The sequence below is a fragment of the Bufo gargarizans genome, chromosome 3, assembly GCF_014858855.1.
Source record: "Bufo gargarizans isolate SCDJY-AF-19 chromosome 3, ASM1485885v1, whole genome shotgun sequence".
Classification (NCBI taxonomy): domain Eukaryota; kingdom Metazoa; phylum Chordata; class Amphibia; order Anura; family Bufonidae; genus Bufo; species Bufo gargarizans.
In genome coordinates, this window is record NC_058082.1 from 186,383,608 (window position 1) to 186,408,077 (window position 24,470).

General features: G+C 40.6%; 1 protein-coding gene across 1 annotated transcript in view; it reads left to right on the plus strand.

The window, feature by feature from the left end:
- Window positions 1-24,470, plus strand: part of GPC6 (glypican 6) — a 1,295,998-nt gene that overhangs the window by 1,143,162 nt on the left and 128,366 nt on the right. The window contains exons 5-6 of the mRNA XM_044285536.1: window positions 1,931-2,061; window positions 21,167-21,310. Coding sequence (XP_044141471.1) covers window positions 1,931-2,061; window positions 21,167-21,310 — 275 coding nt within the window. The remainder of the gene's footprint in view (window positions 1-1,930; window positions 2,062-21,166; window positions 21,311-24,470) is intronic.

Below are 24,470 nucleotides of genomic sequence, written 5' to 3' on the forward strand. Positions count from 1 at the left end.
GCTTCCTTCCCCTCTCTCAGTATCCCTTCAAGTTTGCGCTATGTAATATGATCTTTCAGTGAAAAGCTTTCACAAATTTTAAACTTCATAGTTGTCCTGGATTTTTAGTGAGTGCAGCGTTTCTGGACAGCTACAGTGTAATAGCTAGGTATATGGGTAGACAAATCCGATAAGTAATTTTTTTTTTCTTTTACAAGATATATTACAAATTTTATTACATTTCAATACATTATTGAATCATGACAGAACATATATTTAAAAATAGGTGTGCAGAACTTTGTAGACTAAATTTAAACAAATTGGGATTTTCTCCAGGGTAAACTATTGTAAAAATCAGGGCAACCTGTACAAAATATATAATAATATTAATAAGAATGGATATCCACAAAATAATATTTTACGGTATTTAGAATTTCTCATACAAAGAGAAAAGCAATCAAGCTAATATAGGCTATCTATGCAGAGCTGGATTCTTCTAATTAAAATGTTGAAGACTACCAAATGGCTTTCAGGGCAACTTGCTGACTGTTTTATAAGCCAACTAAATAGTTTTTTCATATGTATGCATACATGTCTGATGCATTAGATTTACATAAAAGTTGATAAATACTGTATAACCAAATCAAACAAATTTGTCAAAAATATTAGACTCGTCATTTACACTGACGAGCAAAAGGATACTAATGTTTTAAACCTTTGAATTTCAGGCTCCATATCTCACCATTCACTAGAGCTTTGAACGTAAGACTACCATAATTTTATAGACAACCCTCTTGGCTATCTCATACATAAATTGGACTTACAGCTATTTAGCATATCATTAGTTATGCAGATTATTGTCATGTAACTGAAGAAAAAGCTGTATTCATACCCAAGTGAGTCGACCAGTGTGCACCAACATTGGGAACGTGTAGAAGAGACCTGGGAACAGATTTTGATTGAGACGTGCTTGAATCTGATCGAGAGGATGCCCAGAAGGATTCGGGCAGTGTTGAAGGCCAATGGTGGATTGATTGAACAAAATAATAAAATTAAAATTTAGAATTTTAGGAACAAAACAGTAACAGTGCAGTTACATGACAATAATCTGCATAACTAATCATATGCTAAATGGCTTCAAGTCCAATTTATATATGAGATAATTGTCTATAAAATTATGGTACTCTCACATTCTAAGCTGTAGTGGATGGGGGGGGGGGATATGGAGACTGAAAGTAAAAAGTTCAAAACATTGTTACCCTTTTGCTCATCAGTGTATTTATAGTGGGAAATGATCCAATAACACACATCTGTGAGTGGCAGAAGTATGTGAACCTTCTAGGTTGATGTCCTTGTGCAGCAATAATTGCAATTGAACATTTCCAGTAATTGATGATTATTCCTGCACGTTAACTTAGAGGAATCTTAGCCCAATCCTCCGTACTGAATAGCTTCAACTCTGTTATGTTGGTGGTTTTCTTTTCATGATATATGAACCATGTTAGCCAGTAAGTAGAAAATTAAATAAAATGAGATTCCTTATGGTTTATACCTTTTTAAAATGGCTAACTGAAATGAATATGAGAAAAATACTAGACTACTCTGGTCTCTTCATTCCATGTGCAGACAATATGCAAATGTATATAGTCCCAGCCTCGGTAAAATATTTTCTTGACTTAGAAAAAGTCAAGTTGCCCTGAAAGCTGAAAAACATTTGCTTTAAAGTATTCAACATTTGAATCATAAGAAGAATCCAGCTTTCTATGGATAGCCTATGATGAAGAGTCAGGTGTGTTTGCAATATTGTGTACACGTCTATTCATTGTCAAGAAGCAATTAATTCATGGCTTGGAAATGAGCTCTATGTGTAATGTGACCTTTTAGTGTTGGCGTATAGAGTTTGCTGACCTTTCTTTTACTTTTTTTTTTTTTTTTTTTTCTGTTTTGACAGATGCTATGCTTCTAGTTGCTGACAGGCTGGAGGGGCCATTCAATATTGAGTCACTTATGGATCCTATCGACATGAAAATTTCTGAAGCCATTGTGAACCTGCAAGAAAACAGTGTGCAAGTGTCAGGGAAGGTAACCAACATCACTCATCATAATTAATGTAATAAATCAATGCCCATTATGACTTATCAGGTCATAAACTTTCTGGGAGAGGTGTGACAGGAAGATATTATTCATAAGAAAGTTGTTAGGCATTTTAAGTTACTCAAACAATTATTTATTATATAGTGTAATCATCTTCTGTATAATGAAGTGCAAAAAGGGGGGGGAAATTCAGGTACAAATAAAATCTAATGTTGTCAAAATGCAGTCCTGCACATTGAAGGTTGCATTTTAGAGAGATCTTAAAGGGGTTTTCTCAAGACGCAGGTTTATACTTACCTGCTCCCAGCGCGCCGTCCACTTCCTGTGTTCGGCAGGGGGCAGGCTCCATCTTCATTGATGTCTTCTCCCAGCAGGGCCGCACACTATACTGAACGCGTAAGCCGAGTCCGCGCATGCGCCCTGGTGACTTCTTCCTGGCCAGTATAGTATACTTGCCAGGAAGAAGTCACCAGGGCGCATGCGCAGACTCGGCGTGCGCGTTCAGTACAGCGCGCGGCCAGCCGGGAGAAGAAAAGAAGACGTCTGCGCACGCGCGGCCACCGCGATTACTGAGAAGAGCGGTGGCCGTGACCAGGGGAGACGGAGGACAACAGTCAGGTAAGTATAGGTTTATTTTTTTCTAAGGGGTGGGGATTTGTTAATTAAATATATTTAGAAAAATGATCACTGTTAAACCATTACCAGATTTAACAGTGATCATTAAGATGATAATACCCCTTTAAGGATACAAGCAAAGGGTAGAAATTATGCAAGCTGAATTTTAGATCAATAGTGGTATGAATCTATCTCACATAGAGGAGGTAGTATTGAAGGTAAAGATGTAGTAGATTATACAGTGCCTTGAAAAAGTACTCATATCCCTTGAACTTTTCCACATTGTTTCATGTTATACCCACAAATTTAAATGTATTTTAATTGGGATTTTATGTGATAGACCAACACAAAGTAGCAAGAATGTAAGTAAAAAGGAAATGATACATGATTTTTTTTTTATAAATACAAATCTGGAAAGTGTGGTGTGCATTTGTATTCAATACTTTGTAGAACCATATTTAGTGCAATTACAGCTGACAGTATTTTGAGGTATGTCTCTACAAGTTTTGCAATTCTAGAGGCTGAACATTTTGCCCATTCTTCTTTGCAAAGTAGCTCAGATTGGATGGAGAATGTCTGTGAACAACAATTTTTTTAATTCTTGCCATAGATTCTCAATGGGATTTAGGTCTGGATGTTGACTGAGCATGCTTTGATCTAAGCCATTGCATTGTAGCTGTGGCTATATGTTTAGGGTTGTTGTCTTACTGAAAGGTAAACCTCTGCCCCAGTCTCAAGTCTTTTGCAGCCTCTACCAGGTTTTCCTCCAGGATTGCCCTGTATTTAACTCCATCTATATTCCCATCAACTCTGACAAGCTTCTCTGCTGAACAAAAGCATCCCACCACCATGTTTCATGTTGGAGATGGTATATGCAGTGCTAGTTTTCCGCCACACATAGCGTTTTGCATTTAGGTATAAAAGTTAAACTTTGGTCTCATCTGACCAGAGCACCTTCTTCCACATGCTTGCTGTATCCCTGACATGGTTTATGGCAAACTGAAAATAGGACTTATCATGGCTTGCTTTAAAAATGTCTTTCTTCTTGCCACTCTTCCATAAAGGACAGATTTACTAGTACACGACTAATAGTTGTCCTGTGGACAGATTCTCCCACCTTAGCTGTGGATCTCTGCAGCTCCTCCAGAGTTATCATGGGCCTCTTAATTGCTTCTCTAATAAGTGCTCTCCTTGCCTGGTCTGTTTAGGTGGACAGGCATGTCTTGGTAGGTGCCATACTTTTTCTTCGGATGGTGGATTAAATGGTAGTCCATGAGATGTTCAGAGCGTGGGATATTTTATTATACCTCAACCCTGCTTTACACTTCACAACTTTATCCCTGTCCTGTCTGGTGTGTTCCTTGGTTTTCATTATGCTTTTTGATCACTAATGTTCTATAACAAATCTCAGAACATCTGTGGTTATACTGAGAATACATTACACATAGGTGAGCTCTATTTACTAATTAGTATTAGATTTTATTTAGGGGTATCAGAGTACAAGGGGCTGAATACAAATGCATGCCAACCTTTTCAGATTTTTATTTATTACAAATTTTGAAAACCATGTGCCATTTTTTTCACTCACATACTTGCTACTTTGTGTTGGTCTATCACATAAAATCCCAATAAAATACATTTAAACTTGTGGGTGTAACGTGAAAAAATGTAAAAAATAAAAAAAGGGTAGAAATATGCTTTTCAAGTTACTGTATGTTGGTACTACAGGTCGTTTAAAAGTGTTGGGGTCTGACAGCAGAAGTAAAAAGAAGGCCAGGTGCAGAGAGGAAATTGAGAAAATATAGCTTGGTATCTAAAAAAGAAAGAAATTGACAATTGGAAAATAAAAGCATATTAGAAAATGAGCCAGACACTGAGCTCACACTGTATATCGCTCAGAAGCTTTTGAGGCAGTCATCTCAGTCTTCCTGCTCAGTGAACACTACACCCCCTCCCTTTTATGACAACAGTGTCTTAACAGTGGGTTGACATTAAATCCTGCTCCATCGAACCCTCTCCTTCACTTCCTTCACTCCCACACTTGCAGAGGGATTAAGCCCAATATATACAGTACAGACCAAAAGTTTGGACACACCTTCTCATTCAAAGAGTTTTCTTTATTTTCATGACTATGAAAATTGTAAATTCACACTGAAGGCATCAAAACTATGAATTAACACATGTGGAATTATATACATAACAAAAAAGTGTGAAACAACTGAACATATGTCATATTCTAGGTTCTTCAAAGCCACCTTTTGCTTTGATTACTGCTTTGCACACTCTTGGCATTCTCTTGATAAGCTTCAAGGGGTAGTCACCTGAAATGGTTTTCACTTCACAGGTGTGCCCTGTCAGGTTTAATAAGTGGGATTTCTTGCCTTATAAATGGGGTTGGGACAATCAGTTGCGTTGTGGAGAAGTCAGGTGGATACACAGCTGATAGTCCTACTGAATAGACTGTTAGAATTTGTATTATGGCAAGAAAAAAGCAGCTAAGTAAAGAAAAACGAGTGGCCATCATTACTTTAAGAAATGAAGGTCAGTCAGTCTGAAAAATTTGAAAAACTTTGAAAGTGTCCCCAAGTGCAGTCACAAAAACCATCAAGTGCTACAAAGAAACTGGCTGACATGCGGACCGCCCCAGGAAAGGAAGACCAAGAGTCACCTCTGCTGCGGAGGATAAGTTCATCCGAGTCACCAGCCTCAGAAATCGCAGGTTAACAGCAGCTCAGATTAGAGACCAGGTCAATGCCACACAGAGTTCTAGCAGCAGACACATCTCTAGAACAACTCTTAAGAGGAGACTGTGTGAATCAGGCCTTCATGGTAGAATATCTGCTAGGAAACCACTGCTAAGGACAGGCAAGAAGCAGAGGAGACTTGTTTGGGCTAAAGAACACAAGGAATGGACATTAGACCAGTGGAAATCTGTGCTTTGGTCTGATGAGTCCAACTTTGAGATCTTTGGTTCCAACCACCGTGCCTTTGTGCGACGCAGAAAAGGTGAACGGATGGACTCTACATGCCTGGTTCCCACCGTGAAGCATGGAGGAGGAGGTGTGATGATGTGGGGGCGCTTTGCTGGTGACACTGTTGGGGATTTGAAGGCATACTGTACCAGCATGGCTACCACAGCATCTTGCAGCGGCATGCTATTCCATCCGGTTTGCGTTTAGTTGGACCATCATTTATTTTTCAACAGGACAATGACCCCAAACACACCTCCAGGCTGTGTAAGGGCTATTTGACCATGAAGGAGAGTGATGGGGTGCTGCGCCAGATGACCTGGCCTCCACAGTCACAGACCTGAACTCAATCGAGATGGTTTGGGGTGAGCTGGACCGCAGAGTGAAGGCAAAAGGGACAACAAGTGCTATGCATCTCTGGGAACTCTTTCAAGACTGTTGGAAGACCAGTTCAGGTGACTACCTCTTGAAGCTCATCAAGAGAATGCCAAGAATGTGCAAAGCAGTAATCAAAGCAAATGGTGGCTACTTTGAAGAACCTAGAATATGACACATTTTCAGTTGTTTCACACTTTTTTGTTATGTATATAATTCCACATGTGTTAATTCATAGTTTTGATGCCTTCAGTGTGAATCTACAATTGTCATAGTCATGAAAATAAAGAAAACTCTTTGAATGAGAAGGTGTGTCCAAACTTTTGGTTTGTACTATATATATATATATATATATATATATATATATATACACACACACACACACACACACATGTTTATATTAGAGATTAGCAAACCTCTTGTATTTTTTTTTTATTCATTGAATTTTATAAAAAATTCAAATAGTGTCCAAATTGATTTTGCACAAATAGGTTGCTTCAATTGGGCTAAAACTTGGTATATGACACTCTGTTAGATTTTTTAAATATATTTCCTTATCTCTTTTACATTTTTATCTTGCTTTTTTTCTTCTCATCCTCACCCCATTTTAAAGTCCTGAACACAATAGCAAATAATGTCAGAATAACATTGATATATATAGCTATGGATAAATGCATGGTTGATGCGTGTTTCATTTTTTATATTAGAAAGCTTACAAAAATTGACTCTTAGCAGGGGTAGATGGTGTTTAAACACACAGTGTTATGGGGAAAAAACAGTGGCTGGTTGGAACCAAGAGTCCAGAAATAATTTATTAACGAAGGGAGATCTTTGTTCCTGTATACACACACTCATTAATGTCATAACAAATAGTGGCTTATTCTGCACAAGAGTCCAAAAATTATGCATTAATCGGGGTAGAATGCCTGCCCATATTTATGCAGGCAAAACTGTTAATTATCAGAAGAAATAGTAGCTTGTTCTGAACGGGTCTGGAAAATTTCTCCCTTTTAAATGGGAGCATCAGCAGTACAATGTGGATGTTGCGGTAATGGTAGTGGCAGTAGAGGAATTGGCAGTAGGGGGATTATCAGTAGGCAGATTAGCATTAGAGAGTAGCTGCTGCGGTGCCGGCAGCAGTAGCAGCAGCCATATGGTATGGAATATTATGTTAGGCAGTAAGAAAGTGACATGATGGTGGAAGCTGCCATAGAGTACAGAATATGATGATAGGCAGGCAGACTGTGGCAGTGGCATATTGGGGCACCATCAGCATGGGCAGATCTAATCATAAGTCTCAGCCAGAGTGTAGAAATTCTCACAGATACATGCCTTATTCATTTTGACAAAAGTGATGTTTTCTACACTGGCACAATGCCCCCCTGCCCCACTAAAAACTATCTCTGAGATGACACTAGGTGTTAGACAAAAGCAGTACAGCGAGAGCAAACTGAAACATTTCCATCCACTGTACCCAAAATCCTATGGGGTCAGGGAACAGAGTATGGGACCAGAGAATTTCCATAGCCAATTCAAAAAATTTGATAATTTTAACCCTTTCCTGGTTAACCCTTTCGAATACGGCAAACGGCGAGATGGAAAGAAAGTCAAAATAGCCAATTTAAAGTTTTTGGGTTGCTTCAGTTCTCACAAAAAAATTGAAGAAAAAGTGATCAAAAAATCATACACACCACAAAATGGTATCAATGAAAAGTACATATCACTCCCCCAAAAATTTGTCCTCACACAGCTCCATAGGCATAACTACAAAAAAAGTTTTAGGAGTCATAATATGGCAATGAAAATATTTTTTTTTTCCAGGTTTTAATTTTTTTTTCAGTATTAAAACACAAGAAAAACTATACAAATGTGGTATTGCTGTAATTGTACTGAAACAGAGAATGAAGAGCACAAGTCAGTTTTACTGCCTAGTGAACATAAAAAGCAAAACCCATAAAACTCTGGTGGAATATTATTTTTTTCCAATTCTACCATATCTGGAATTTTTGTTCAGCTTCCCAGCATATCCTATGCAATATAAAATTATGCCATTAGAAAGTATAGCTTGTCCTGCAAAATACAAGTCCTCATATGGCTATGTGAACAAAAGAAAAAAAGCTATGGGCCCAAAAAGGCAGGGAATGAAAAATGAAAACATAAAAACGGAAAATCACTCTGTCTGCAAGGGGTTAAACAATTTTTTGCGGGGAAAAAATGGACAGCTGGGCAGAGGTATGAATATGGTACAGCACAATAAAATTTTGTTGAAGGTACGGGGAAGAAGCAATTTTTATGGACACCTGAATGGCAAAAAGTCTAGCTAATGGCATACAGAAGAAATCAATTTTAAAGAAGAATTATATTTTGGTGAAAATGCAATTACACTATTACAGACACTGACCAAAAAGTTCAATTGATAGGATATGGTAAAAACTGTGGCTGATGACATTGAGAAGAATTACATTTTAGAAATTGATTCAATTTTTATAGAAGGCATGGAACTGCACCACTATGGACACCTGGCCAAAAGTCCAACTAATGGAATGTGGCAAAAAATGGGAGTTCTATTTTCCAACAGGATCTAGTGATGCTACCTCATGTGCTGCAATAGAGCCCTGGTACCTATATATGTGTTTGAATGCTCATGGCTTATATGAATCCTGCAGATCTTGCACAAGGCTGTGGATTTGTGTCCTTGTGCAGAAAAATCATTAAACAGGAGCTGATCGCATACTACTAGAGGCAGCCCAGCTTGGTCTAAGCCTGGCACTTTTGAGCCTGCAACCCCAGTCCCAGTTCCTGAGCTGATCACAATAGAAGCAGATGTGGCCCTGACATTTCTTTAAGGGGCTTTAGATGTACATTCCCACTGCTCTTTATTGGGACTAGCAAAATTGCAAGTATTTTTCTATAATTTAAAGACAGAAGCACAATTAAATGGGGACAAGCACTGACATAAACGATTGCTCTTCTCCATATTGAGGAGGAGATCGCTGCATGCAATAGCAGCGATCTACTGCGCTGACGGGCAGGTGATTGCCGGGAAGGACTGCTTCCCTCCTGACAATGGCCTGCTTCATCTGAAGATCTAATATTAGCCTCAGACTTAGGCCTCATGCACACGACCGTTGTGTGCATCCGTGGCCATTGTGCCGTTTTCCGTTTTTTTTCACTGACCCATTGACTTTCAATGGGTCCGTGGAAAAATCGGAAAATGCACCGTTTTGCAGCCGAGGCCGTGATCCGTGTATCCTGTCCGTCAAAAAAATATGACCTGTCCTATTTTTTTGACGGACAACGGTTCACGGACCCATTCAAGTCAATGGGTCCGTGAAAGAACACGGATGCACACAAGATTGGCATCCGTGTCCGTGATCCGTGGCCGTAGGTTGCTTTCATACAGACGGATCCGAAGATCCGTCTGCATAAAAGCTTTTTCTGATCTAAGTTTTCACTTCGTGAAAACTCATATCCGACAGTATATTCTAACACAGAAGCGTTCCCATGGTGATGGGGACGCTTCTAGTTATAATACACTGCAAACTTTGTACAAGACTGCCCCCTGCTGCCTGGCAGCACCCGATCTCTTACAGGGGGATATGATAGCACAATTAACCCCTTCAGGTGCGGCACCTAAAGGGGTTAATTGTACTATCATATTCCCCTGTAAGAGATCAGGGCTGCCAGGCAGCAGGGGGCAGACCCCCCCCCTCCCCAGTTTGAATATCGTTGGTGGCACAGTGTGCGCCCCCCATCGGGCCCCCCCCTTCCTCCCTCTAATGTTAGAAATCGTTGGTGGCACAGTGTGCGCCCACCATCGCCCCCCCTTCCTCCCTCTAATGTTATAAATCGTTGGTGGCACAGTGTGCGCCCACCATCGCCCCCCCCCTCCCTCCCTCTATTGTAATAAATCGTTGGTGGCACAGTGTGCCCCCACCATCGCCCCCCCTCCCTCCCTCTATTGTAATAAATCGTTGGTGGCACAGTGTTCCAACCACCATCGGCCCCCCCCTCCCTCTATAGCAGTAACAACATTGGTGGCAGTGTGCGGCCTCCCATTCCCCCCACCCCCCCATCATTGGTGGCAGCGGAGTTCCGATCGGAGTCCCAGTTTAATCGCTGGGGCTCCGATCGGTAACCATGGCAACCAGGAAGCTACTGCAGCCCTGGTTGCCATGGTTACTTAGCAATAGTACAACAGTAGAAGATTCATACTTACCTGCTTGCTGCTGCGCTGTCTGTGAACGGCCGGGAGCTCCTCCTACTGGTAAGTGACAGTTCTTTAGCAATGCGCCGCACAGACCTTTCACTCACCAGTAGGTGGAGCTCCCGGCCGGACACAGACATCGCAGCAGCAAGCAGGTAAGTATGAATCTTCTACTGTTGTACTATTGCTAAGTAACCATGGCAACCAGGACTGCAGTAGCGTCCTGGTTGCCATGGTTACCGATCGGAGCCCCAGCGATTAAACTGGGACTCCGATCGGAACTCCGCTGCCACCAATGATGAGGGGGGGGAATGGGAGGCCGCACACTGCCACCAATGTTGTTACTGCTATAGAGGGAGGGGGGGCCGATGGTGGTTGGCACACTGTGCCACCAACGATTTAATACAATAGAGGGAGGGAGGGGGGGCGATGGTGGTTGGCACACTGTGCCACCAACGATTTAATACAATAGAGGGAGGGGGGGCGATGGTGGGGGCACACTGTGCCACCAACGATTTATTACAATAGAGGGAGGGAGGGGGGGCGATGGTGGGCGCACACTGTGCCACCAACGATTTCTAACATTAGAGGGAGGAAGGGGGGGCCCGATGGGGGGCGCACACTGTGCCACCAACGATATTCAAACTGGGGAGGGGGGGTCTGCCCCCTGCTGCCTGGCAGCCCTGATCTCTTACAGGGGAATATGATAATACAATTAACCCCTTTAGGTGCCGCACCTGAAGGGGTTAATTGTGCTATCATATCCCCCTGTAAGAGATCGGGTGCTGCCAGGCAGCAGGGGGCAGTCTTGTACAAAGTTTGTAGTGTATTCTAACCTGAAGCGTCCTCATCACCATGGGAACGCCTCTGTGTTAGAATATACTGTCGGATCTGAGTTTCACGAAGTAGCTCATATCCGACAGTATATTCTAACATAGAGGCGTTCCCATGGTGATGGGGACGCTTCAAGTTAAAATATACCATCGGATTGGAGAAAACTCCAATCCGATGGTATAAAAGAACTCCAGACTTTACATTGAAAGTCAATGGGGACGGATCCGTTTGAAATGGCACCATATTGTGTCAACATCAAACGGATCCATCCCCATTGACTTGCATTGTAATTCAGGACGGATCAGTTTGGCTCCGCACGGCCAGGCGGACACCAAAACGACTTTTTTTCATGTCCGTGGATCCTCCAAAAATCAAGGAAGACCCACGGACGAAAAAACGGTCACGGATCACGGACCCACGGACCCCGTTTTTGCGGGCCGTGAAAAAAAACTGTTGTATGCATGAGGCCTTATGCAGTGACATGTCATCACAGAAAGGAAGAGGATTATTGCTCACATTGTGGACAGACTGAAAAATACAATAGATAGGTGATTGATATCTGTCTAGTGGAGGATAGTGATTACTTAGCAACCAAGAGTTATGGCCTGCATCTCATCTAGAAAGTAACATGAGCCAATGAGATCCATCAGAATTCATTTGGATCCATTTAAAAAAAGATCCATCACAGTGGTAATGGTTCTAACGACACAACACTAATATGAACAGTTGGCTACATAAACCTAGTTAGCAGGTTGAGTTTCACTGTGTGAACGTTTAATGATTTCAATATAACAAATATAACCTGTAACTGTATTGGCTTTAGTTAAAATTAGAAAATCGTTTACCATCTAAATAGAATTGAAGAGCAAATAACCTTAGGGATTTGGAGATGCTAAAAGCAATAGTTTTAGATATATTCCAATTTTAAAATAAATACAATTTCACAATTCACTGTAACACCTATAGCCTCATATGTTTCTGTAATGTCCCTGGACATTTGTTGAGATAAGCTTCATAGAAAACTGTCAGCGCCTGTGGTTTTATTATTTCTACAATAAAAGAGATGGCAGAGCTCGTCTATTGATAAGTTTGGCGGAGAGCAGGTTATGCTTTATGTATTTTACATTCAAAGTAGTGGCTTTTGCCTTCACTTACAAATATCATTATGTTCTCCAGTCTTTACTTGTTCAATTTGCTCCACTTTAGAGAGCCTTTGACATGACAATAAACAGCTACAATGATAGTTATTTCTCGCCCTCCAATTTAAGCTCTTTATTTGATCAGAGGGATACAATTTATTGGTATTCTGCAGCATGCCAACAGCTGTTTGCCAGGTAATATTAAGTTCTTAATCGACTTGAACTGTTCTTCAGAAATGTAGCAGTTATGCTGGCTCAAATTGTCACTCTACAGGCCATATATCTGAGAGAACCAATTTGTTTTTCCTTCTATCTAAGAGTCAACAAATGTACACTCCAATTTCAAATCAAGCCAGTATGCTGCTCTGCGCCGGGAATCGGTTACCACTTCTGTATATTACCAATCATTACCCTTACAGCCAGAGTCATTTTTTTCTAAATAGCGAAGATTAAGTTTTAAAATGGAACATTTAATTTGCTAAAAGAAATCTTTTAGTGTACACCACAAACTGTATAAAAAAAATACATGGAGCAGCTGCATTTCAAGCACCAGTGTAGAGCTACTGTATTACATAGTATCATAGTTTATAAGGCTGAAAATGAAATCTGTCCATCTAGTTCAGCCTGTTATCCTGCAAATAGATACAGAGGAAGGCAAAAAACCCTGTGAGGTAGAAGCCAATTTTCCTCACTTTAGGGGGAACAAGGCTATTCCATGCATCCACTACTCTCTCAGTAAAGTAATACTTCCTGATATTACTTTTATCACCACCTCCTCAGGCAGAGAGTTCCATAGTCTCACTGCTCTTACCGTAAAGAATCCTCTTCTATGTTTGTGTAGAAACCTTCTTTCCTCCAGACGCAGAGGATGTCACAGTCCTGGGGATAAATAGCTGATGGGATAGATCTCTGTACTGACCCCTGATATAATTATACATATTAATTAGATCTCCTCTCAGTCGTCTTTTTTCTAAAGTGAATAACCCTAATGTTGATAATCTTTCATGGTGCTGTAGTTGCCCAATTCCAGTTATTACTTTAGAATGTGTAAAATTTAGTGGATAGCTCACCTCCCTTCTCAGTATGGTAAGGGTGCTCTAGTTGAGGGACTGCTCACTCAATCAGTCCAATGGTATAGAAAAAATGAGTAAAAAGACGACTGGCACTCGCTATATGGTACACATCAAACGTACTATTTATTAACTGCCTCCTCAGCAATGGAGTGATGACAGCAACACATAAAATTTAACAACTTAATAAATCCAGACATTTACGTTCACCAGAGCACAGTAGGAAGGGACAGACACCCCAGAGACACCAGTACAATTTGAGACATCACAATCACCACAGACAGGAAGAATCCTATTATTCACCACATCCAACACGTTCATTAGGACAGAGAGATCACCAGAGAACATCACCAATATATACTCAGAGAGAAATTCAGAAACAATCACATCACAATCACCAGTCAGAAACAATAAGACACGAAGGGGGAGGAAAAAGAAGAACTTACAGATAAATACACTCAACACAGAACAAGATAACATTATCAATTTAAGTAATATTAAATTGACACTGGCACAAAGTTCCCTCTTGAATAAGGGGCTAAAATTTGCACCTAGTGCACAATTAAATAAATTTAATACCTACATTGGGATTCAAAAATTCATTAGGAACATATGCCTAAAAAAATACTTTATCAAAAACCCGATTTTAATAACAACACAAAAAGAGGATAACTTCAAACATACTAGTTTGAAGAATAAATCAAAGAAATTCCCCAGAAATGAAATTGGCCCAGAAATGGGAAGTTTCCAAAAGAATGTAGAGACTGACCTTAGAAAAATAAAAGAAAAACAATTGTATAGAAAAAATCTATCAAATGGAGAAGTGGCCGCAATCAGAGAATTACAAAAGAATGAAAAGATTACGATACGCCCCGCGGATAAAGGGGGAGCGATCGTTGTTTTAGATACCACAAAATATATACAGGAGTGCTTGAGACAACTCTCAGACAGTCTAACATATAAAAAACTGGAAACAGATCCCACAAAGCCATTTAATGATAAGTTGAAAGAATACTGCCAGAGAGGTACTCATATGGGTATTCTATCACAACAGGAATCTGATTATATTATGGGGACGCCCGGAAGGCTCCCAGTCTTTTACTGCCTTCCCAAGGTGCATAAGGACATGGAGAGCCCTCCGGGCCGCCCCATAGTATCAGGTATTGGCTCTCTAACATCTAACTTGTCAAGATATATAGATACATGGCTACAACCTATGGTAAAAATCACTACATCATATCTGAGAGACACTACTCAAATCATTCAGATATTGGAGGGATTAAATGTAGAAGAAGACTGGATCATGACTACACTGGATATCCAGTCTCTCTACACAGTAATAGATCATGAGGCTGGATTGAGAGCGATTAGAGCACAATTGGAGAACAGCAAGATAATTAAAAAACAACAATCAGACTTTATTTTAGAAGGCATTGCACACATCTTACAACACAACTATTTTTATTTTGAAGGTAGTTTTTATTTACAGATTAGAGGAACGGCCATGGGCACCAGGTTTGCCCCCAGCTATGCAAACCTGTTCCTAGCACAGTGGGAGCAGGCAACCATTGATTTGCATAGGGGGGGCGACCTGGTGCTCTGGCGACGTTATATCGACGATGTTCTTTTAATATGGAAGGGAGACCAAGATAGTCTTAAGAGATTTTTAATAGAATTGAATGCAAACAATCTGAACTTGGTTTTTACCTGTAATACTAATATGACGGAAATAGAATTTTTGGATTTAGCAATTACGAGAGAAGCTAATAAATATATCTGCAAGACATACCAGAAACCCTCAGCCAGGAACGCATTTATTTTACACTCCAGCTGCCACTTGCCAAGCTGGCTATTAAATGTGCCCTTCGGTCAGTTCCGTAGACTAAAACGGAATTGCACCGAAGAGGCCCAGTTTGAAGTGGAAGCCCTACACCTAAGAGATAAATTCCTGGCCAAACAATATCCGAGTAATATATTAGAAGGGTCATTGGAAAAGGTGAGGAAGTTACCGAGGAGTTCACTACTGACTGTAAAAACAGCAGAACAAAATGAAATAGATTCCCAATTTAGAATTATTCTTCCCTATATTTCACAAAGGAAGAAAGTGGAAGAAATCATTAAACGACATTGGCATCACCTTCTGCAAGACAAAATAATAGGCAGGCTTATACCTCCAAGACCACAAATAATATATACAAGGGCAGCCAACCTAGGGATAAAAGTAGCCCCTTCGGTCAAGATGAAAAAGGTGAAAATATCAAATACTGGAAGATTGACCAACTTGCAAGGTTTTTATAAATGTGGCCAGTGTATTTGTTGCAAAACCACTAAAATTCCAAGAAACACCAAGAGGGCATCTTCCACACAGAATACTTTTGTGTGGGAGATAGAACAGTTCCTTACATGTAACTCTGTGAGTGTAATCTATCTAGCTCAATGCCCGTGTTCGAGACAGTACATTGGTCGGACGAAGAGAGCCTTGAGAGTGAGGATATCTGAACATATCTCTAATATCAAGAAGGGATATGAGAAGCACTCACTCTCAAGGCACTTTAAAGAAGTCCACGGACAAGACCCTTCAGGCTTGTCTTTTGTGGCGTTAGAAAAAATAGACAAGCATTGGAGGGGGGGAAACCACATTGAACGGATGTCTAGGGCAGAATCCAAGCAAATTTACAATTTCGGAAGCCTGATACCAGCTGGACTTAATGCGGAATTGGAAATTTTTGGTTTCCTGTAGAATGGGTGGTGTGCCCCTCAATCAATTGGGGATCACATTATGGCCGTTCATCGGTGGTGTGATCCCCTCTTGTGGATGGGCCCACTTCCCCTTTTCTCCATTTCCTTTACCATCCATTAAGTCCACACTATATTATAGGATATACAGGATGATGTCCCCTCATATACCAAAGTTTTATGAACTACTACCTTGTCTTAATACATATGTATGTGTACATTTTAGATTTTGTATTTTTAATTCATTTATTTTATTTTAGACTATTTTTACATTGTAATACCATTGTGTTTTGGGTCATAAGGACTAATTAAGAAGTGGCGGTTGTAATGGAATACAAAACGTACATGCGTTTTTTAAAAACCGCACCAAAAACGCATGAAGAATATAGAAATAAAAGATTCCAGCCCAGATTTTGTGGATTGCCTGTGACAATATAAAAGGGGATGATGTCTGATCAGGGATATAGCTACTGAGGAAGAAGACGGAAGTCTTCGAAACGCGTTTAGCGTTATATCCCTGTCTACAGCAAAATTCCGGATATGAAGATAGAGATTTAAAACATCTAAATCATCTTTACCAATTGGAGCGCTCCACCTCTACATTGCACCGAAAGCACCTTCTCACAGAACTATCGGAAAGGAATTGCCAAGTCCCGCGATATCTCTGAGATACCACGTATCCATTACCAGAGAGCGAGGACGCCGAGAGTGAGCGGTGTAGTAAGTGATTAGTTTGGCTGCTGTAAATTCGCCCAGGACGCTGGAAGTGAACGACGCAGCGAGCAGGACAAACCGGACTGTCTACAACATCCATCGGAGGGTAAGCAATATTTACCCCTAACAGATTGTTTATTAAGGCCGTGATTCCAACGGGCCAAAGGACTGCTGAAGTAAGCGTTACATATAGAGGAGTGATATCCTCCAGCAGCATACCTATAGACTTTCTAACTAGTGTTTGTCCTTTTTGGATCCGGAACAATTGAACACACAGACTGTGGACATTAAATAGGAGACTAACAGGCTTGACGATCTATGCCATTTAACAGCTACTATCCTCAACAGGAACAGTTTACATACATCGTCATTAACATTATTTATTTTTTCTAGGAGGTCCTGTTTTTGTATGTCCATACAACCAGAGTATTTATTTTTATTATTTTTAGAGGGGATTTGATTGTATACTTTTAATATAAAATTTATTAAGTTGTTAAATTTTATGTGTTGCTGTCATCACTCCATTGCTGAGGAGGCAGTTAATAAATAGTACGTTTGATGTGTACCATATAGCGAGTGCCAGTCGTCTTTTTACTCACAGTTATTACTTTAGTTGCTCTTCTCTGAACCCTCTCCAGCTATTCTATGTCTGTCCTGTTCACAAGAGCCCAGAACTGTACACAGTACTCTGGGTGTGATCTGACTAGTGTAAAGTGGCAGGACTATGTTCTCATCACGGGCATCTATGCCCCTTTTGATGCAACCCATAATCTTATTGGCCTTGGCAGCAGCTGCCTGACACTGGTTTCTACAGCTTAGTTTGCTGTCCACTAAAATTCCTAAGTCCTTTTCCATGTCAGTGCTACCCAGTGTTTTACCATTTAGTATGTATGGTGACTTGCATTATTCCTTCCCATGTGCATAACCTTGCATTTATCAATGTTACCCAGTGTTTTACCATTTAATATGTACAGTGACTTGCATTATTCCTTCCCATGTGCATAACCTTCCATTTATCAGTGTTATCCAGTATTTTACCATTTAGTATGTACAGTGACTTGCATTATTCCTTGCTATGTGCGTAACCTTACATTTGTCAGTGTTAAACCTCATCTCTGCCCAAGCCTCCAATCTATCCAGATCCATTTGTAGCAGTATACTGTCCACTTTCCGGTTAATTACTTTACATAGTTTTGTGTCATCTGCAAAAATTGATATTTTACTGTGCAAGCCTTCTACAAGATCATTAATAAATATATTGAAGAGAATTGGGCCCAATAATGACCCCTGAGGTACCACACTAGCAGGGAGTTACATACCTAATTGCTCAATTTCTAAGCGGTAATAGGGCCTTAAAGGGTTTTCCACCATTTAGATATTGATTACTTATTCACTTTCATGTGAATGGGTGCTGAGCTGCACTACACAATTAGAGGAGTCTTCTTCCATCCACTGTTATGTTTCCAGGCAGTTGCCGGGTGTTGGACCCCCCACAATCTGATATTTATGAACTGTCTGGAGGATAAGTTATTATCTTTAAGGTGGACATGCCCTTTAAAGCAAAACTTTTATTCATTAGTAAAGTAGAAAACTCGGATCAATTAACATATAGGGCCATAAATGTTTTCACTTGTGTGCCTCAAAAGCTAGGTCCTGAATATCTCCTGAAAACTACTGTTGCATGTTACTGGGATTTACTAAAGAAGTTGTCAAAATGACACCCTCTTGCTGACATCACTCAGCACTCATCAGCTTTTGGCTGAAGCTTCCGCTTTCAGATTTGCATTTTTGCCCACTCGCTGCATGCATCATACTGAGAGATAGTCGGGACACTAAGGGGGAAATTTGTATTCCTCTTATACAGTACCTTTTTGTTGTGTAGAAAAGTCGTAAATCCAGTGGATTTGCGTATTTAATGAATTTGCAACTTTTCTAGTCACAATTTGCATTTTTCCGCTGCATTTTACCATTGGTCCTGATTAATTCATAATTATTTACACCAGAAACTTGTGTGGACTGCACCCACACTGACACTGACTTTATGTGCTAAACAAGGTTTAGAGATCCCAGTGAAGCCAGCTGGATCCATAACAAATATCAGGAAAATAATCTGAATAGGATTCTATGAGAAGCTACTATTGATGTTACACAAGCACACCTTACATAGCTTACAATAATAATCAGCATCCCTGTGATTTTCTTAAACATTTTTCATTTGTTCTTCAAACATTTTATATTGGGTGCTGCCTATTGATTTAATATTATCTTAATAGTAAAAGAAAAGTTAAGTTTTACTAATGTAGGATAGGTAGCAGTGGGGTAGATTAGTGTCCCCTAGGAGGCAATTATGTACAGTCCCTGACAAAAGTCTTGTCGCTTGTGTACAAATTGACCTGAAGTGCCACTAAAATATATTTCTAATCAAGATTTTGTTACAAGAAATGGGTCATTTTAATCCCAACTGTTTTTGTAATAATGTGCAAAACGAAACTGACAAAAAGTATTCTAATATTCACAGCTTGGTAAAGCCCACTGAGTCAATTTTTGCCAAGACATAAGTGTTGTCACCTTGTCATATGAGCTTCACCTGTGACTAATAATGGATCAATTAGGTCTCAGGTGTGTATAAAAAGAACCCCAGTACACTAGACCTTCACATCAACTGCAACTAGACCTCTGCAAACATGCCTAAGATTCACCCGGAGACTAAAGTGTTGATTATCAAGAGGCTGAAGACCAGATCCACTGCTGATGTGGCAGACGCCTTCAATGTGTCTCAGCGTCAAGTTCAGAGGATAAAAAAAAGATTTGAAGAGACTGGAGACGTTTTGGACAAGGCCAGGTCAGGCCGACCCCGCAAGACAACTGCTCGAGAGGACCGTTTGTTGGCTCGAAAATCCAAGGCCAGCCCATTTTTCACTGCAGTAGAGCTCCACAAGTCCTGGTCACCTGAAGTCCCTGTGTCAACCAGAACAGTTTGTCGGATTCTGTCTTGAAATGGCCTCCATGGTCAAATCAATGCTCATAAGCCAGCACTAAACAAAAGACAATTGAAAAACCGTGTGACATTTGCCCAGGGCAACAGCCTGCTAAAAGGATGGACACTGGAAAAGTGGCAGAAGGTGGATTTTTCAGATGAATCTTCTGTTGAATTATACCACAGTCGCCGCAAATATTGCAGGAGACCTACTGGAACCTGCATGGAGCCGAGATTTACCCAGAAAACAGTGAAGTTTGGTGGAGGCAAAATCATGGTTACATCCAGTATGGGGGTGTGCGAGGGATCTGCAGGGTGGAAGGCAACATCAATAGTCTAAAATACCAATAAATCTTAGCTACCTCTTATATTCCCAACCATAAAAAAGGCCAAATTCTGCAGCAGGATGTTGCTCCATCGCATACTTCCATCTCCACATCAAAGTTTCTTAAGGCGAAGAAGATCAAGATGCTCCAGGATTGGCCAGCCCAGTCACCAGACATGAACATCATTGAGCATATGTGGTGTAAAATGAAAGAGGAAGCATGGAAGACTAAACCAAAGAATATTGATGAACTCTGGGAGGCATGCAAGACTTTTCTTTGCTATTCCTGATGACTTCATCAATACATTGTATGAATCCTTGGCAAACCGCATGGATGCTGTCCTTCAAGCTCATGGAAGTCATACAAGATATTAAATTTGGATCTCACAGCACCACTACTTAATTTGCTGACATATTTTTGGATTTGCAGTAAAGTGGTTCAATTTCTGTATAGGCAACAAAACTTTTGTCTTGCCAAAATTTGAACTTTCTGTCTTGATTAAATGATAAATCTTTTTTTCAGTGAAACTAATTTATTTCAGTGCATTAAACATCATTTGGGAGAGCTTTAGCTTTTCATGTGAGCCATTTCTAACACTAATTGATTAATTAAAAGTCAGGTTAATAGCAGAAGTTTTTACAAAATAGAGAAGCAACAAGGACTGTATATGCATGATGTTATAATTACCCAGCACATAACCTAGGGCTGTGATGGCTAACCTCCAGCACTCCAGCTATGATAAAACTTCTACTCCCAAGATGTTCATTTGCTTGGCTGTTCTCAAACTCCAAATAAATCAATGGAGCATGCTGGGAGTTGTATTTTCACCACAGGTTATCCATCACAGCCCTAGGGTATAATCTAAGCTTTGTATGGTCTATAAGAAAAACATTAATGCAGATGTAAACCCCCTGTTTTCAAGGATTCATTTTTATGGACCAAAAATCAGATACAACAATGTGCATGAGACCTTCATGCACTGATGAAGTGGAGTCCATTGCAGGTTTTTGCACATGGTTACGTGTTACACTCTCTCTCATCAGTGTAAAGGCAGAAATGAAGCTTGTTCAAAAAAGGCATTGTCAAGAAAGTTGAGAAATATAATTAATTGAATTGTGTTAACCTTTCCAGGTATTTCTTGGATGTGGCCAACCTAAATCACTTCATTCATCAAAAACATTGAGATCATTCTCAGGACGACATAGCATATATTTCAAATCCTACAGTTTACATGAAAAACCTACAACTGCTGCTGGAACAAGTATGGACAGGCTGGTATGTCATATTTCTTATAATATACGATTAATAAGCATATTGTATACAAATAATCTTAGAGAATAAAAAGTCAAAAAAGTCTATTTTTTTTCCTTTTATATATGAAGGGTTGAAATATCGAACATTGGTAAGAGATATTCAATAGTTTGAAGGATGATTTCTAGACATGCCATTATGTAAACATATATGGCTCCTATTGGTTTGAGAAGCTGTTCAGTAATATTGGCCAGATTAGTATCATAAATCTTTTTTCTTTTGCATTTTTGCCTTTTTACAATTTTTTTTTTTTTTTACTTTAAAGTACAGATGAGCAATGTTTTGGAAAATTTTTATTTAGTTGCTTTGCCAACCTTTGACAAGAAATTTGATTTGTTACTAATTAATTTGTGACAAATAGCAATAAATCAGGTATATCCAGGCCACTCTGCCTAATCATATTCATCCCACTTGGTGGCACAATCTCAGTGTGAAGGCTTGGAACTTACCTGCAGGGAAAGTGCAGGCAGAGTGTATCGTTGTGTACATTACGTTCTAGTGCACCAACATTCATAGTCAATCCGTTCTGTAGGTAGTGTGCCATCAGTATTACAGGTGTTATTTATCGCCGTCTACATCACTGTGCAGTGCACCAAGATTCATAGCTAATCCCTTCTGTTAAACAAAAAGTTAAGCATACAGCACCCTTTAGTAAAGCAAAAAAAGCAGTACGAGCCCAGGCAGTGCAGTGGCAGTGCAAAATTAAGAAATAAAGGCAGCACCAATAAAATTGTGGAGAAAATAATGTTCTTTTAAAGCATGTTGTGGCAGTCCAAACACATGCTTTTTAATCCCTTCTGTTAGCTGTAGATTTACTGTGCATCAGTATTTCAGGTCACTGTTACCCTCAGGTCTAATTTATCACCGTGGTCGATGTGGCAGTAACAGTGACAGTAGTAGCCCCATGACTGAGTGGGGGTGGTAGTAGCAGTGACAGTAGTGGCCTTATGACAGAGTGGGGAGGGTGGCCACAGCATCAGTGGCAGTAAGGCTGTGTTCACATCTGTGTTTATTTTTCCGTTCTTCAGAGCCATCAGAACAGAAAACAAAAAAAAACAAAGCCGGTATTTTGAGGATCCATAAAGCCTCTTCCAGACGGTCAATATTTGTCTTGTAATTATAAGCCAAAACCAGGAATGGGTGCAAAGCAGAGATCAAATGTAATAGAAATAGTTGCATCTCTTCTGTGTTTTGGACTCACTCCTGCTTTTGGCTTACAAATACTGATTAAATACTGATGCTATGCCCTCTGCTGCTCTGAAGCCTACACTGCAAAGTATGGCATTTTCCTTTCTCCACTGCATGATGCCTGGCTGCTGCTGCTTTTATGAACCCATGCACTGCTAGTGTGCTCTTCACAGATAGTCTCCCGAATAGCAGACAGTATACCCCTCCCACATCCCGCTGCAGATTACCCACTGCTTTCACCTTGCTGTCTCACGGGCATGCTTCCACCCTGCTCTCTCATGGGCAAGCTGCCATCCTCGCCCCCTGATGATGACGATTCTCCCTCTTCATCCAGCTTCCATTTGTGATCAACTACATCATCATGTAAATCTGTTTGGTCATCACTTCTGTCACCCTCACCTGTCTCTTGCACACGTCCCTGACCTCTCTCAATGTGCTCCAACTCCACTGTGGTCATCGGTAGTTGCACACCTAGAGGAATCCACAATGGACCTCTCCTTAAAGTCTGTGCTGACCTGTAACTGTTGATTGTCCTCACAAAGCTCATACCCGCTGAAAAGGGGAGAAGAGCTTGTGGCACGCCTTACTTGACTAGCAGAAGAAACTGCAAAAGCAGGAGGCAAGTTCAAGACACACAAGGGCACAGAGGCAGTTTGTGGCCATGCCAAGTAAATGTGGTGTCAGAGGAACCCACCGATTCCTGGCTGTCTGTATCTGTTGTCACTTGCAGGGGAGGATTGCCTATAGATCCTAAATTTTCTGGTGGACCAATGCCCAGGGGGCCTCCCAAGCCTTGCTCTCTGCCATTGGCCTGGTACATAATGAGCTCTCAACGGTAATTGATGCTGTGAAAGTCAATTACTCATGTACCCAGGCCACACATGCCCTCCTGAATTTGAGTATTGTGGGGCACATCTCATCTCCTAAGCCCCCTGCTCCATACCTTAATCAGAAACAACTGGAGGACAGAAAATGGCAGCTATTGATGGTCACCACAGAGGAAAAGCGTTTGGGACAATATATTGTGCTGCACTGTGTTATGTGGTTCTGCTGGGATGGTATTTTGCATTGCTGACCCCACCTACTTGAGTTACCACCCCTTCTGTCAATGTGGTTCTGCCTACAACACAGGGCCACTTAAAAAAAAAAATTCTAGGGACACTTTAAGTTCACAGTCACTTGAGGAGATGATGAAGAGCAAGTCAACCATTCAAGTACTGCTGGATTGTTGGTCAAAACCCAACCGCTGGATGACAGTGGCAGCTCTGGCCTGTTGCTGCAGCTGCTACTACCACCTTCCCCTCTTCTGCTGCTACTTGTGTTGGCTACAGCAACATTTTTGCCAGTGCCCTTTCCTTTGGAGGGTCCAAGCAACTGTCTGTTGGTCAGTAATGTAAAATAAAAGTTTCAGACTAAGAGATTTACTGTGAATGTGCCAGTAGTTCAACAAGATGCAGAGGGCAATATATTAGACCGCCATTTAATACTGAGGCACAGTAATTCTACATATAAACTAACAGATTAAATGGGATTGTGTCAGCAGTTGACCAAGATGCACACAACAATATATTAGACCATCCTTTAATATTGTGGCACAGTAATTCAATTATTAAACTGGAAGATTAAAGGGTCCATTCACACGTCCGTGGTGTGTTGCGGACCCGCAAATTGTGGATCCGCAACACACCCAGCCGGCACCCGCTATAGAAATGCCTATTCTAGTCCACAGCTGCGGACAAGAATAGGACATGTTCTATCTTTTGCAGAGCTGCAGACCGGAAGTTCGGGGCCGTGCTCTCCACTTCACGTCCGGGCCCATAGAGAATTAATGGGTCCGCACCCGTTCCGCAAAATTGCGGAACGGGTGTGGACCCTTTTGTGGACATGTGAATGGACCCTAAAGAGGACATTTCACCAGTTTTTACTTTATAAAAGT